Source organism: Anabrus simplex, chromosome 7 (assembly GCF_040414725.1).
Source record: "Anabrus simplex isolate iqAnaSimp1 chromosome 7, ASM4041472v1, whole genome shotgun sequence".
Taxonomy (NCBI): domain Eukaryota; kingdom Metazoa; phylum Arthropoda; class Insecta; order Orthoptera; family Tettigoniidae; genus Anabrus; species Anabrus simplex.
This window is the reverse complement of record NC_090271.1, coordinates 289,954,142-289,971,010: the sequence shown is the minus strand read 5'-3', so window position 1 is coordinate 289,971,010 and position 16,869 is coordinate 289,954,142. Positions and strand designations below refer to the sequence as shown.

At 36.6% G+C, this 16,869-nt stretch overlaps 1 protein-coding gene across 1 annotated transcript in view; it reads left to right on the top strand.

The window, feature by feature from the left end:
• eIF4A (eukaryotic translation initiation factor 4A) overlaps positions 1 to 16,869 on the top strand; it is a 131,312-nt gene that overhangs the window by 99,615 nt on the left and 14,828 nt on the right. Inside the window, exon 7 of the mRNA XM_067151728.2 lies at positions 9,713 to 9,821. Coding sequence (XP_067007829.1) covers positions 9,713 to 9,821 — 109 coding nt within the window. The remainder of the gene's footprint in view (positions 1 to 9,712; positions 9,822 to 16,869) is intronic.

Below are 16,869 nucleotides of genomic sequence, written 5' to 3'. Positions count from 1 at the left end.
GCAAACCAACATAACAGAAAATTTCGTGAGTATTATAATTTATATTGCCAACCCCGTGGTGTAGGGGTAGCGTGCTTGCCTCTTACCAGGAGGTTCCGGGTTAGATTCCCGGCCAGGTCAGGGATTTTTACCTGGACCTGAGGTCTGGTTCGAGGTCCACTCAGCCTACGTGATTAGAATTGAGGAGCTATCTGACGGTGAGATAGCGGCCCCGGTCTAGAAAGCCAAGAATAACGGTCGAGATGATTCGTCGTGCTGACCACACGACACCTCGTAATCTGCAGGCCTTCGGGCTGAGCAGCGGTCGCTTGGTAGGCCAAGGCCCTTCAAGGGCTGTAGTGCCATGGGGTTTGGTTTGGTTTTTATTATAATTTATTCCATTGCACATCTTTTAAGTATATGCAAACTTTGTAAATCTGCAATTTACATATACAGAAACATTTATTTCCAGGCAGAGATTGATAGTAAACTGCCTATGATATTCAGGTGAAAGTTATTGTATAAACAAAAACCAGAGCTTTGCTGTTAGGAAGAAGCAATCTCGATATCACAGTGTGAAAGCACTTAGTACGTTTTTGCACAAAGTGTTGAAAAATTAAAATAGAATTTTTCAAGAATTAAATACATTATATTCAAGTAAATATTTCTCTTTTGGCCCTTCAGTAGTTCATTTTAGTCTAAGATTGTTTTTAATCAAGTAATTCAATATTTTCTTCAATCGGAAATCGCTCTCCACCTGAGAGCGAGCTAGTGTGTACCGAGCTCCCCGCTTAAGGGGTTAACTTGTTAAAAATAATGGCTGAAGTAAATGATCTCTTAATTTTAAAGTTATATACTGAAATTAAGTAAGAATGTGATACACCTCAAGATATTCCAGAGTACATCACTGATTTCAGAGGATAGTTCATATTTTCTCGCTTCTAGTTAAATTTCGGAAAGGCTTTACTGTTCTGTCCGGTGCTTGCTCAAATGTTCCAAGATTATCAACTCGCCCGCCCCGTGCGAGGTTACGTCAGTGATATGAATTTTGTTGGCAAGGAACCTGTACGCTGCAGACATTCACTGACAGATATGCGAAGTGTATGCTGCTAATGCTATGAGTGAAGCCTAAGTGCGTAAGTGGGTACGAGACTTCAGAGATGGTCGTGACAACATCCATGATGAGGCCCGCTCCGGTCGCCCATCTCTGATCAGACGATTTGGTGGCTTCAATTGAAGCGAAGATTCGCGAGGACAGACACTTCACAATAACAACTCCCACGCCTTTCCTACATGTCTAGGTTAGTGCTTTACAAAATGTTTTCTAAACTTTAGGAAACAAAATGAGAAAGCTGGACTCATTCTATGTAGCATGAACGATTGCTGTTTTTTAAAGGTAGTCTCAGTTCAGTCGGAACCCAATGAACCTGCAAACCTAATTTTAAAAAGGTCCAGCGGATGAAGAATCAGAGTGGACGCTACTCCACCACACATGCCAGCCACGAGAATCTCATTTCGTCAGGTCTATACTGGTCATATTGGACAATTCCCTCTGCACCATTGTGGATCTCTCTTTTAGAACCTTCCAGAAACATAAGAACTTACAAAAGATTTCACTCGAATTTAAGTGTGCAACACAAGTTTAACAGTCAACCTAAGACTTTGTCATCAAGTGATTTTATATGACATCACAATGCTTTTATTCATCTGTTAATTTTAACATATTCTGGTCATATTTATTGTAACATGTATAAGGTTTTTACTTTTGTATGTCATTCCATCCCCTTGTTCATCCACATCACTTCATTTTTAGATTGTCTTTTGCTTGTAATTTTGGCTAGGCTGATGATGGTCCAACAAACGGACCGAAACTAGTACATGTTATTATTATATTGTATTGTTTTGATAAACGTTAAATGATTTTAAGTATTGACAAGGTGGAACAATAAAATTTTGTACTCATTTTTAAGTTAAGTCTTAACTCAATATGCAACCCAACCATGAAGTTTATTACTTGAAACAAAATTATCGTAACCACAATCGGTAATATACAGAACACCAGGTTATCGTAAGCACCAGTCATTACATGTTGAGCAACTGAGTTAGAATCTTGTAATTTGCGTACAGATCATCCATTTCACGCTTCCCCCTCCTCCCTCTCCATATTTTTCCTGGTGAACCAAATGAAGTTTCTATAGCCTCGTACTGTCTCTGTAATCGACAAGTTTCAATTCTGGAGGGAAGTTGGGATGCGTCTGTTCCATTGTTTTTTTACTGTTGTCGGTCATTGCTGCAGCCCTCGTTTTGTAACTACCTCAGATCAATTTGACACTTGAAACATAAGGCAAATCCTTCTGGGGACCTATCGCATGTTGATCGACAGCTAGCATATTAGTGGAATACAGAAGAGGGGCGGGAAGGGAAGAGAAGGGGCTGCTTCTTGTGACAGACTTGACTGACCAAGTACGGTCAGTTACTAAACAAATCAGTTCATTGTCAGTACATATTCCTAGCATTCGTGCATGAAGTGAAGTATGCTGCTGAAAATACTAAACTGAAGAATGTGACAAGGGGTTAAACTCAGATTGCCCAGTGTTCATAGTTTTATGTATATGGAAGGTAGGGACAGAAAGAATAAAACACAGGAACAGTAAAATACTAAGTTAGAAAGTAAAAGTAATAGCAGATGCAACCAGAGTGTTGTAGAGGACGGTTAAGAGAATTTTCAGAGCCAGTTGGCCATGCAGCTGAAAGTTGCAATTGGGAGGAAGTGGATTCGAATCCCACCGTCGGCAACCCTGAAGATGGTTTACCATGGATTTCCATTTTCTCACCAGGCAGATGATGGGGCTGTACCTCAGTTACAGCCACGGTTGCTACGTTCCCAATCCTAGCCCTTTCCCATTCCTCCATTGCCAAAAACCTTCAATATGTTAGTGTGACGTTAAAGAAATAGCAAAACAAAATGTAGAACAGAGAGAGTACGAGACTATAGAAACTTCATTTGGTTCACCAGGAAAAATACGGAGCGGGGGGAGGGTGAAGCGTGATGGATTTTTAAGATTTTGATGTGCAATCCATGAGTTTTACATTCTTCAGCAAATGACCCCAGCACTAAATTACGGCCTGTCAGGAGAGACTAGGTTTCCAAGGACGTTGCAGTTTGAGAAGTATTATAAAGAAGATTAGAAATAATAAACGGGTTTTAATTGAGGTTGCCTATACGGAGAAGGACCTGCACCTGGCCTCTGTTGAGGCCACACGACATGACAGTAGTTATCTTGTGAATAAATTTGAGTTGCTGCAGAAACAGTGTACCCCTGATGACTGGTGAGTGATACCCAACAAAGAGATTAGCAGGGGACACAAGAATCTAAACCTTGCTTAGGACTCCAAACACAGTAATCTGTTACCACAAACAGATGACTGATAAAGTTTTCCTTTCTAAATATTGCTCTGTAATCAGTGTAATTCCCACTTAGATTCTGTTATTGCAGTGTTTCCTATAGCTTATCTACATTTTCTTAATGCAATCATTTAAGAAAATCTCTTATTATTCTCATGCCTTACATTCCTTCTAACCAATCCCTCCAAAATATCGTCAGTGCTACAAAAGCCATCGTAAGAGGACCACTTTGTTGAACAATGCACTCAACAATGACCGGCAAACAACCGTAAGCAACATTTATAAATAAGTTCCTTTTCACTAAGATTGAATAAATGAACTAAACAGATCTTGCACTTTACATGTATAGACATGAAAGGTCTTGGTATATGACCGTATTAGCCCGAATACCATATTTCACAACGTAATTGTCGCACTTTTTATACCAAAATTTTCGAAAAAAATTAGTGTGGCCATTAAGCGAAGAATTTTTAATACCAATATTTTTATTACAATTAAATTGAAAGAAGTTGTATAATGGCTCATCAGTTGGTACCTAGCACACCTACCAATACGCTGGCTAGTGCATACCATGGAGGCCACTGCATAGGCTAACTGGAGCCACCGGCAGTGCCAATGCACTAAGAGACTTTGCCTCATTATCAAAAATTGATGCCTGCTTGGCCATCAGATGACATAGATGTTGATTTCCATAGGGAATCTGAAATATTTGTCCTGAATGAGTAAATTTATAATACCAATATAAATTGTCCGTTATTGGACATTATAAATTTTCAAGCTAACTCATTCTTGGTTGCCATCCAGTTAGCCTACGCAGTGGCCTCCACGGTATGCACTAGCCAGCGTATTGGTAGGTGTGCTAGGTAACCAACTGATGAGCCCACCCTAGCACACGAGGGCGAAACGCTGGCAGCCAAGAATGAGTTAGCTTGAAAATTTATAATGTCCAATAACGGACCATTTATATTGGTATTATAAATTTACTCATTCAGGACAAATATTTCAGATTCCGTATGGGAATCAACATCTATGTTACCTTTAACTGAGGCGCTATTTAATGGTGAGATGGCGACCCCGGTTTAGAGAGCCAGGAATGATGGCCGAGAGGATTCGTCACACTGACCATGCGTCACCTTGTAATCTGCAGGCGTTCGGACCGAGCAGCGGTCGCTTGGTAGGTGGAAGGCCCATTGGGGGTGTAGTTTGGTTTGGTTTAGGGGTGTTTGTAAGATTTTAAGTATACATTTTTTTTTTTTTGGTGATGTTTAGCCAGATTGTTCGTGGTTCATTCATTCCTGGATTTTCCGTTTTTCCCGTGTTGTACGTTTTTTTACGGTGGTCCGTCCAAAAACGGAGAATCGAGGTTCTACTGTACTCCAGATTTGGAAAAAACATTTGATTTAATGAGTTAGTGTTGTGTAATATATCAATATTTCTGTTGTTGGTTCTGAAAGATAATTTCGTGTTGTGTTTTTTAAGAACATTGGTAACTTCCTAAACGTCTTGACGAAAAGTAAAAGTGGAAAATGCAGTGACTTTGGTTTTATCTTTTGTTAATGTGGTTTTGGGTTGGTGTTTGGATGTGTTAATTTGGTTTATGAAAGAGTTTGTTAAAGCCATTAAATTTAGCGATATTACGGATGGTGTTCAATTCATTATTTACATCTTTTTTTCGACATAGGAGTGTTGAAGGCATGAAAAAATAGGCTGTTATAAGTAGCACGTTTACGTGCTTGTGGGTGTGCAGAATCTTGCCGAATTGTGGTTGCTGTTTGGGTTTGTTTTCTAAAATTTTTGTAAGTTAAAGAAGAAAGATGTCTGGTAATTGTTAACAAAACTATTCATTTTTTAGACTTATGTTCACATTCAGGGGTGAATTTAATATTAGTAGAGTTGATGTTGTTAAGAAGTGTAGTGGCTGTGTTGTTCGATTCTTCATTTAAAATTACCAAAGTGTCCTCAACATATCTGGCCCAAAAGAGGGTGTCAGAAAATAATAATAATTATTATTAATTTTTGTGTTTTCCAAGAAATAAAGATATATTTCAGCTAGGATGCCTGAGACTGGCAAGCCCATAGCTAAATCATCCTGTGTTGATATATGGTGTTATGAGAGGTGAAAAAATTGTTGACGACCAATTTTAAGATGGACATAAAGTCCTGAATTTCTAGTTTACTCAGATGACTGAGTTTATTTAAGTTATGAATTGTGGGGAATAATTTGGAGGTTGGAATACTGGGATACATGCTTACAATGTCAAAGGAATGTAGAGACAGATTTGGTTGGATGCTTGAGTTCTTTAGTTTGTCAATTAATTTAGAAGTGTTTCTGATAGATTCATTGGATAAAATGCAGTAAATTTTTAATAACAATTTTTGGGTGAGTTTGGAAGTATTATATAAGGGACTGGGTCTGTAATTGATTATTGGGCAGATCGGAATGGTTCTATGAATTTTGGGAAGGGGTTTGGCGGTGGGTATTCCTGGGTTCATGTTTAATTTTTTCTTGATCTGTGAAGAGAAAAGATGGAAGTACGGTATTGTTGAAGAAATCTTTATTTTAGTTATGTAGTCAGATTTGTCCATTAAGACAGATTATCAGATTTCTTAATGAGGTTATTATCATTAATTTTCTTTTAACGATGGCTCTATTGGTGAAAAATATCTAATTCAGAATTTTCACTAAGATACATTTGTCGTTATTATAGTTGGGGGAAGCGTTTTTGTTATTCATAAAGATTTTTGTCGAGTTTTCTTTTTACGTCATATCTGATTTGATCTTTTTGTTCTGTTGGCATTTTATTAATGGCTATTTTCCTGTGCATTGTTTTTTATATTTCGTGTGATTGGCTGATGACCCGGAACAGTGGTCGAAACCCATACCACTTATAATTAACTAGTAATGTAACCTGACATTTCTAATTCTACATGAAAAGGTTGATCCATTATGTGACGTCCTTCAATTTAATTTTGAACTCGTTTCAATGCGGACATAATGAAATTCTTATCTTTAAATATTTTTATTGCTTGAAAAGTAATTTGTAACTAACCTTTTTCATAAAAGTGTAGGATGCCCGTAATATTCGCATATAAACTTTGAAATAATTGAAACCGCCCAAATCAAACATAAATAATTCCAGTGTATGGGACCCTCACCAGGATAACTTGATTCGAAAACTGGAAAAAAGTCCAAAGAAAAGCAGCACGATTTGTGGCTTGGCAACATGGTCGCGAGACAATGTACGATTTATTCATCAGTGGTATTTGAAGAACATAAAAGGCTGTAAGTTATCACTTGTCGGCAACGTTGCAGGGAAATACCAGTACCCAGACATGCCAAGTCTCCCGATTTTCAGAGCAATGTCCGTAATTTTCGTATTTTAAACTCCCGTGGATTTCCTCGTTCTATCGATATATGGCTGAGTATGGCTGGTCGATAGTAGTTGTAATAATGATCCCAGATGGCAGTACGGGGCGCGGTGGCCAGTCGTGCTGCTCTTTGGTCTATAATACAGGCATTCTCTTTGCTTGCAAGCGAGTCAAGCGAGTAACATTCTCTTTGGAGTAACCTAACCTCAGAAGTAGCAGCAAGACCTGCAGAAGTGCTCCTGTTGTGCCTTAATATTTGTTTTGGCCAAAATGTCAAAAAAGAAATATGATGCAGTGTTTAAAAGTGCTTATAGGGAAGAGTTTCCGTTTTTGAGTGAATCCAGAAAGGGACCAACGTTCACATTCTGTACTATATGTAGGTGTGATTTTTCCGTTGCACATGGCAGGAAATGCGATATACTCAAGCATATGCAAATGAAAAAACATAACAAGAGTGTCCAGTGTGTAGAAAGAAACCAGAAACTGAACTTTTCATGTAAAAACCAAGATGTAAATCCTGTGACAAATGCCGAGGCGTTATTTACGTCATTTATAGTAGAACCTAACCTCCCTGTAAATTGTGCCGATCACGTCGGACCTTTGTTTCGCAGAATGTTTCCTGATTCGGAAATCACTAAACGATATGGGTGTGCTAGAACGAAAACAGCAGCTATCATTACAGAAATGTGCATGGAAGAAAGGGCGAAAATTGTAACACATTTGCAGGCGAATGCATTTTCTGTTGCTACTGATGGTAGCAATAAAAGCGACTTGAAGATATATCCCATCGTTGTAACATTGTTTAGGCCTGAACTCAATGAAATTCAGAGTTGTCTACTCTCTGTGCCTAATTTAGAAGGGGATGCTACTGGAGCTAACATTGCCAATCTTTTGCTCTCAACTTTTTGGGAATTCTGCATTCCATTAAAAAACTGCCTAGCTCTTGGTGCTGATAATGCTCCAGTAATGGTAGGATTAAAGAATGGTGTGGCAGGATGTTTGAAGCGGGAAAATAGTAACGTAATCATCGTAGGCTGCTCTTGTCACCAATCTTGCTGCCGAGAAGGGTGCGGTGTGCTTGCCAGTAAATGTGGATGAAAGTATAATTGATATTTTATCTGGAAAGGAGTGCAAAGAGGAAAGAAAAGTTCAGAGAATTTCAGACTTTACACAACACAGAGATCAGGAAAATTCTGAAGCATGTGCCTGCTTGATGGTTATCAATAAGAAGGTGTTTAGATAGGATTTTGCTTCAGTGGGACCCTTTGGTTATATTATTCAGGAGCGAAATTCTGAGTAAGGATTCTCATATGGGAACTTTGAAGACTTACAAAATTCTTAAGCACAGTTTAAGTGCAGATGTCTTGTTTGTCTTAAAATGTTAAGGATTGTCATAACATTTCACCTCATTCTTCAGTTAAAAGGAAAACCCACTCATCAGTTTCACTTTAAAAAAATGAAACTACTTATGACACCAAGTGCCATGCAGTGTCACGTGAAGAACAACTTTTCATGTTCCTTTCATCAAATTTACATACTTTTTTTTTGCCTTTTTCTCTCAAATTTTATGGATATCTTTGAGAATCCAAAGGTAGCTCTTCACTCAAGTATGCTGCACATCCACTTATTGAGGTCAGTTTTGGAAGAACTATTGAAGAATGTGATGGCAAGGTTTGGGAAACCAGACTTTATTAAAAGATCCTCCTCTCTCCTTGATGTAGATTATCATACTCCAGCAAATCAAAAAGATGATTGTGATCTGATGATAGGGAACTCTGCGGGGTTTTTTTTTCCATAGTGAACACCTTGAAGTCTGAGGAAAAGTGCATATTCTTCAAGTTTGTTAGAAACTGTTTCTATTCATCATGTGACCACATGGTACACAAATTTCCATTCAAAGATCAAGTTTTAATTCATGCAGAAGTTGCAAATATTTCTGCTATAAGTAAGGCATCATTTTCTAGCCTTAGATTTTTCATTAACAAGTGTCCAAACATTTCGACTAGTGAAACGGAACATTTGGATAAATAAACTGATATTCTGCACTCCCAGTTCTATAACTTTCAGCTCAAAGAAACAGACCTGGCAAAAAGAAGAATTGATGTTCAATGGGCATTGGTAGGTCAGATGAAATAAGCTGATGGTGTACTTAAATATGACACTCTCTAAGGTGATGCTTGCTATTTTATCAATTCCACATAGCAATGCAGAATGTGAAAAGATTTTTAGCAGAGTCACAAAGACAAAAACACAGTTCAGATCCTTGCTGTCTGAACAAACTTTGGAGAAACGTTTAACCTTGAAATCAGTTCAGCAAGGCAAGTGCTTTGAGCAAAAATTTAGTTTGGAGTTTCTGAAGAGGGCTAAGTCAGCTACTGGTGTGTTGAACAACAATTAGTCGTAATGTGATCACCATGTTGAAGGATAAGTCACATGTTCCTACAGTTCAGGTATGTCCAGTATTTAGTATTCACATGTAAATGATGAAAAAATATATGGGCAAATAGAATAGTTAATATATTGAATTATAATGAACTTGTACATGTTCTGCCATCAGTGATGTCGTAATACGTCGCGATTTGCTGCGAAATTTCTCCTGATTTTTCACTTTTGAAAGTTGGCAGGTCTCTTATCAGCATTGTTTCATTGGACTAGATTTTCTCATGAAATTATATTGTTTACACAAATGCTCATTTGAACGTTTTGAGTTCATTTTCTTTGGCATTTATTATTTAATTTGACTTTGAACCTGCTCGGGTTGACCAGTGAAAAATTACCATTCTCTTTGATGCTTATGCCACATGTAATGTCTTGATTTATTGAAGATCTTATTTAGAGTGCAAACCTTGGTGTATTTGTGTTCGTAAAATTACTGTTTCTGTTAACTGTCAAAGCATTGAATCAAGGTTAAGACAATGTAACATGGGAACTGAAATTAGCTTATCTTATTTGTTTCAGGTAATTTTGCTCTCTGCGACTATGCCTTCTGATGTGTTGGAAGTGACTTCACTTTTTATGAGGAATCCCGTTCGTATTCTTGTCAAGAAGGAAGAATTAACACTAGAAGGTAAATTGTTTTCTGAGGTGATTTCTGTGTTTTATGGGCTGTGAGGATCATTTTAAACTTGGCATACTTGGGTGTGTGTGTGTGTGTGTGTGTGTGTGTGTGTGTGTGTGTGTGTGTGTGTGTGTGTGTGTGTGTGTGTGTGTGTGTGTGTGTGTGTGTGTGTGTGTGTGAGAGAGAGAGAGAGAGAGAGAGATAAAATTTGAGCTGTGGTGCATTTGTTGGTATGAGTTCCTTAGCCCATAAGTTAAAATTGGCCGAGGAATTACTACGAGTTGTCTATGTCCAGTGCTCTGTTAAACTTAATTAAAAATGGTTTAAAATAGTATTGTGCTTAAATCTGCTTGTCAATACACTTTCTATTAACAAAACTATTTATTCATTGAATATGTTTCGAGAACATCGATCATCAAAATCTATATAGTAATTACATCGAGGAATATGAACAGTGTAACAATTTTAACTTGTTTAGCCTAAATTTAAAGAACTATTATATCACAATTTAAAATATCATTAGATTAAATTTAGCCTGAAAAAACCAGGCAAATTGGCCGTACGGTTAGGGCGCGCAGCTAAGAGCTTGGTGACCTTCCATCCGCGAGGTAGTGGGATCAAACACCACTGTTAGCAGATGTTAGATGGTTTTCTGTGCTTTCCCATTTTCACACCAGGCAAATGCTGGAGCTGTACCTTAATTTAGACCACGTCCGCTTTCTTGCCACTCCTAGGCCTTTCCTGTCCCATAGTCTCCATAAGACCTATCTGTGTCTGTGCAACGTAAAGCAAATTGTAATTATCAACAGTGCTCTATTTTCGGATTCAGTAACAGGCTAAATCTAAGTCTGCTCATTCTGTCAGTCCGTGGTGATAACTGTGGTGGGCTTTCAAGTTCATTAACTCTTACAGTGCCAAGATGCCGATGCATCGGCACTTACATTCTGTACAAAAAATGCCAGGATGCCGATTCCATCGGCACCCTCTTATAAGTGGTGTAGTTATGTAGTAAGGCGCTAGATTGCGCCACAAATCAAGTAGAAGGAAGGTAGAATGTTTGTAATTCCTTCTTATGTCATTAGATGTCACTGACATAGCTTCATTTTTGCTAGTTTACTCGTCGATTGAAAGTGTATGATCTGTGAGCGCTTGACATCTATGATCCAATATGGCAGCCTCCTTGTTTGTTTATGTCCGCTTGTTGTGACTTGTTTTCAATAATTTTGCGTTCTAATTGACACATTTGAGTTATTTATCGTAATATATTAAGTGTGTTATTATTTACTGCAGTTGTAATCACCTAGCAATTTATTTAGGTAGTAGTAAAGTTGTAAATAGTACATTTATCGCAATAAGGCATGTCGTCACTTAGGCCTAATTCGGGAGAAGAAATTGAGGAACTTTTGGGTTGCTTTGAAGATGTAAGCGACTCTAATTTTATCGAAAGTGATGATTGATATTTTTGGGGTCTTCTGGTAGCGCACCAGAGAATAATGGAGCCGTGCCATTGGCTAATGGGCTTGAAACATTTTGTGCAATGTCAAAGTGTTATAGTGACAGTGCTAATGAAAATGACTGTGACAGTGAATTAGATGATTCTTGGGACTGAATGCATATTCCCTGAAAGTAATGTTGTCCATCCCCACCATTTTTCATCAAATCCCAAAGCCTAAAACCGTAGGCCTACCTCAACCTGATGCTCCGCCCATAGTATATTTCAATCTGTTCTTTACACTTTCATTCCTTTTACAATGCTTAGTAAAGCTAAAGGTTCCACCTATTCAATACGTTATCGTAATGGTCTATTTAGAACATCACATATTTATTTAACTTATCATAAAATACATCTTTGGTACCGGTTTCGGCAATCCACTATGCCATCATCAGCCATTGAGTTTTTTATAGCAAGGAACATTCAAAAATTTAAAAATATGCAATAGCAAGTCCTATTCTTACATGAAAAACATTAAAAATATAGCTAAATAGCATAGGCCCATTGTACTATACAAATAACATGTCTTTTTTGAAAAATACAATATTATTTAGTGCATCTAAAATTATTTTATATATAATTGGCAAAGTCTATGATTTGGTATACCTTATGTACAATAGAATCATGTAAAATTGATAAAAGAATCTACTTTTTGCCATTTAACCAGTTTTTAAAACAACAAGTCCTATTTTACATGGAAAATATTAAAACTTGGCTAGTTAGTATTAACCCTTTTTTAATGTTATACAAGTAACATGTTTTGTTAAAAATAAAGTATCTTTTTGTGCATCTAGAATTGTTTTTTAGGTGCTTAAAAAGACTATGGTTTGATATAGTTGATACACAGGAAATTTGATGTTTCTATAAAAACCTCTGTCATTTTTAACACAGTTTCTTAGTTCCTCATAATATGCGACTTATACTGTTTTAGATAATAAATACAGGTTCTTCTTCCTTAAAACTTATTGAAACAACAGTCTGTTTGACTATAAGTCCTGATGTATTTTTTCTTGTTTGAGTATTGCTTCTAGTATTTTCCAATGTAAATAACTGTGTGGCTGAGGCCGAAACTATGGTTAAGATCTTGAATATTATTTTATGTGCCAGATGGAAATGGGCCGTAAATAGTGTTAATCTCGAACCAGTACGGACCTAAAAAGGAAATAGTGAAATGAGTATGAGTTATTGAGAACGATACGCGGTACTATAGAAAAGAATTGAAGATATGAAACTCACCTCAGGTTGAATGTAACAGCGTGCAGAGAGTGAGGAACAACTGCTGAATTTCTAACGCCAACCAGCCGGCTCAGCTGTAGGGGAAGGGGACGCAGGAAAGGTTGCGTTCGCGTGTGCTTGTGTGTCAGGGGGGCGTGGATTTTGCCGGGGATAGTAGGCTAGCGCGCTACGTAATATTTTATATACGGATTGATTTTTAGGAAATTTTAAACTGTTAATTAATGAAATAAGCATGTCAAATAAAATTGTAGGTTTTTCTGAAATATCATTTAGATCGTAATTGGGATTATAATATTGATCTAAAGTAATGTAACATTGTTCTGTTAGGTCTAGGAGTGGGCCTTTATTTATTGTTTCGATGATGTCCAAGTCCTTGTTGATACCGTAAAAATTGTGTTTGTATTCCTGTATGTGCTGACCTATTGCCGAAAATTTTCTATATTTTATGGCATTGACATGTTCATTGTATCTGATATTAAATGATCTCCCAGTCTGTCCAAGGTAAACACTGGTACAGTCGTTGCAATGAAACCTATATACACCTGATCTATCGAATGGGTTTTGTATATTAACCGATTTTGAGTTGTAAAAAATATCTAAATTTCTATTATTGGTTTTGAAGGCAATATTGACATTTCTTTTTTTTAAAATATTGGTTAAACGGAAAATGTCAGAGTTAAAAGTAAAAGTAGCATATGTTTTTGTTTTGGGTGTTTCTTTTTGTAATTTAGTATTGGGTTGATGTTTAAATTTATTTATTATGCGTTCTATAAAACATTTGTTGAAGCCATTATAAGATGCGATTTTGCGTATAGTGTTGAGTTCTTTTTTACGTTCTATATTGGACATGGGTACATTAAATGCTCTCTGTATTAAATTATTGTATGTAGCTCTTTTATGACTAGGAGGATGTTCAGAATCGTGTTTGATGGTCGTGGCTGTATGTGTCGGTTTTCTGTATATTTTGTATTCAAAAGAGGATGGGCGCCTGGTAATAGTTAGATCTAAAAAATTTTTAGGGTTTTATTGCTCTCAGATTCTATTGTGAATTGTATATCATTATCAATGTTGTTGAGATGTATTAAGGTGGAACGGGCGTCGGTAGTGCGTTGATCCATTATTATAAATGTATCATCTATAAATCTGGCCCAGAAGGCTATATTATTGAATGTCTTATTATTTATGATTTTAGTGTGTTCCAGAAAATCTATATAAATGTTAGCTAAGATACCTGATGCCGGCGAACCCATTGCTAGTCCGTCCTGTTTATAAATTACTTTGTTGAAAATGAAATAATTATTATTAGTTAGGAACTTCAAGATTAGTTTGAAATCATCTATTTCAAGTTGACTAAGTTTGCTGTGAGTGCGCAAATTTTTTAGAACGATTGGTATAACTTTTTCAGGTTTGATGTTGGCGTACATATTGGTGATATCGAATGAATGCATGGTATGATGTGCCTGTAATTTGAAATTTTCTAGTTGCTTAATTAGTTCTGAAGTATTTCTTATTGATTTCTTAGCTTGAAATGTATAATGCTTGCTTAAAAATTGTTGTATAAACTGCGCTGTTTTGTACAGAGGGCTAGGTGTGAAGTTTATTATGGGGCGTATAGGAACACCATTTTTGTGTATTTTAGGTTGTGCTTTTACTGTTGGTAGACTGGGGTTCATATTAATTAATTTGTTCTTTTCGCTGTCAGTAAAGAGGCATGTTGTATTTTTAAGAATTTGTTTAAGTTGTCTTTGAATAGATTGCGTTAGATCTTTATCTATGATTGTGAAGGTTTTGTCTGTAAAGAAATTCTGTGTTTTTGTAATGTAATCTGTTTGGTCTAAAACAACAGTGGCGTTACCTTTATCTGCTTTTGTGATGACAACATTTGAATTTTTTATTTTGTTTTTAAGTTGACAGATCTTTTTTCTATTTTCAAGCTGGGTTGTGTTAAAATCTATAGCTGGTGTGCTAAAGATGTTTTTAATTTGTTTTTTAGCTTCATACCTAACTTCGTTTTGAATGTCTGTAGGCATTTTACTGATGGCTGCTTCTGTTTCAATAATTAGTTGTTTAGCCTTATTGGCGATGTTGTAATTAGGCCAATTATGTTTAGGTCCTTTGGAGAGCATTATTATTTCTTCTTGGTCGAAGTTAACTTTTGATAGGTTCACAAATGGCTGATGAAATTGGGCTAGATTTTGAGGTAGACTTTGAGTTTGTATATTATGTAAGGATGTGTTTCTAGATGGCGCTTTGTTCGAGTTGGTTTCATTAATATTTTCCATGTAAAATAGGACTTGTTGTTTTAAAAACTGGTTAAATGGCAAAAAGTAGATTCTTTTATCAATTTTACATGATTCTATTGTACAAAAGGTATACCAAATCATAGACTGCCAATTATATATAAAATAATTTTAGATGCACTAAATAATATTGTATTTTTCAAAAAAGACATGTTATTTGTATAGTACAATGGGCCTATGCTATTTAGCTATATTTTTAATGTTTTTCATGTAAGAATAGGACTTGCTATTGCATATTTTTAAATTTTTGAATGTTCCTTGCTATAAAAAACTCAATGGCTGATGATGGCATAGTGGATTGCCGAAACCGGTACCAAAGATGTATTTTTTTTTTTTTTTTTTTTTTTTTTTTTTTTTTTTTTTGCTAGGGGCTTTACGTCGCACCGACACAGATAGGTCTTATGGCGACGATGGGACAGGAAAGGCCTAGGAGTTGGAAGGAAGCGGCCGTGGCCTTAATTAAGGCACAGCCCCAGCATTTGCCTGGTGTGAAAATGGGAAACCACGGAAAACCATTTTCAGGGCTGCCGATAGTGGGATTCGAACCTATGATAAGTTAAATAAATATGTGATGTTCTAAATAGACCATTACGATAACGTATTGAATAGGTGGAACCTTTAGCTTTACTAAGCATTGTAAAATCTTGAGTCAATACGGACAAAAAATGAAGTTTTTAATACTAAAAAAACTTTCATTCCTGACACTATTAGTTGATTTTGTATGTTGTTCTTATATTCTGAACTGTTCTGTAGTAACAAATACTGCTGCTAGACACAGTTCTCTCAAATGATTACTGTTACTCTGCAAAAATCATAAAATATTCAATCGTTGAAAGGTTACACTGTTCGTGTCTTTCACTCCACATGTTCAATGTTTTTGGAAATTAGTTTATAAATTGGAAAGTAGACCTACATTAACAATATAAATTGGTATATATGGTCCCAGATATGAGTTAAGGTTAAATATCTTCACTTAGGCACTCCTGGGTTTAGTGTAAAATGTGCTAATTCAAATTATGTTTTTCCTTTTTTAAATAAAAAAAATACTATTTTTGTGCACATTATTCCACAAAATTTGTTTTTGAAATGCAAGTCACATGTTTATATTCCTTGGAGTATATCAAGCTCACATACCAAATTTTACCTCCATGTCTTTTAAACTGAGACGTAAATAATTTTATACAGTGATGCAAAATCCACTGAAACATGCTTGGCATTCTATGCATATGATGACCTATTATGGGTCGATATCCAAAGAATCAAAAATTCATTTTGTTCTGTCTGTAATGTGGTGGTATAGCTGGGATTTTTTTAAAAGTTGCTTTACTTCGCACCGACACAGACAGGTCATATGGCGACGATGGGAGAGGAAAGGGCTACGAGTGGGAAGGAAGTGTCCGTGGTTTTGAACCGCATTGTCGGCAGCCCTGAAGATTGTTTTCTGTGATTTCCCATTTTCACGCCTGGCAAATGCTGGGGCTGTACCTTAATTAAAGCCACGGCTGCTTTGTTCCCAATCCTAGGTCTTTCCTATCCCTTCGTCGCCATAAGACCTACCTGTGTCGGTGCGACGTAAAGCCACTTCCATCACTGTGCAGATCTGGAGGAAATAAAGGTTATTTTGTCATACATACATATTCTTAGTAATATTAAACATTTCTTTATGTCAAACATAAGCTGGTAGCGGTAAGGATTCAGTCAAGGCCTGTATGATAAAATTTTGATTTGTACTTGTGGACTTCATTGCAGAAAGCCTTGTTAAATTAGATCAGGTTGGACAGGTGTGTATTTTTAAAGACATTCTGAGTTTTCCTGTTATGGCTATATCCCATTTTTGCAACAGGATTGAAATTCTCCATTACAGAGCCAGGAATCAAAACACTGGCCAATTGGTAGGATAGTAAGGTGTTGACCCCTCAATTCTCCAGCCAGAAATTGTTACTCAGAAATGGTGTTTTTGGAGATTGTCAGGAAATGAGAACAGCCTGTTTTGTTGAAGGCTATGCCATTCACTGGCTCTATTGCTGGA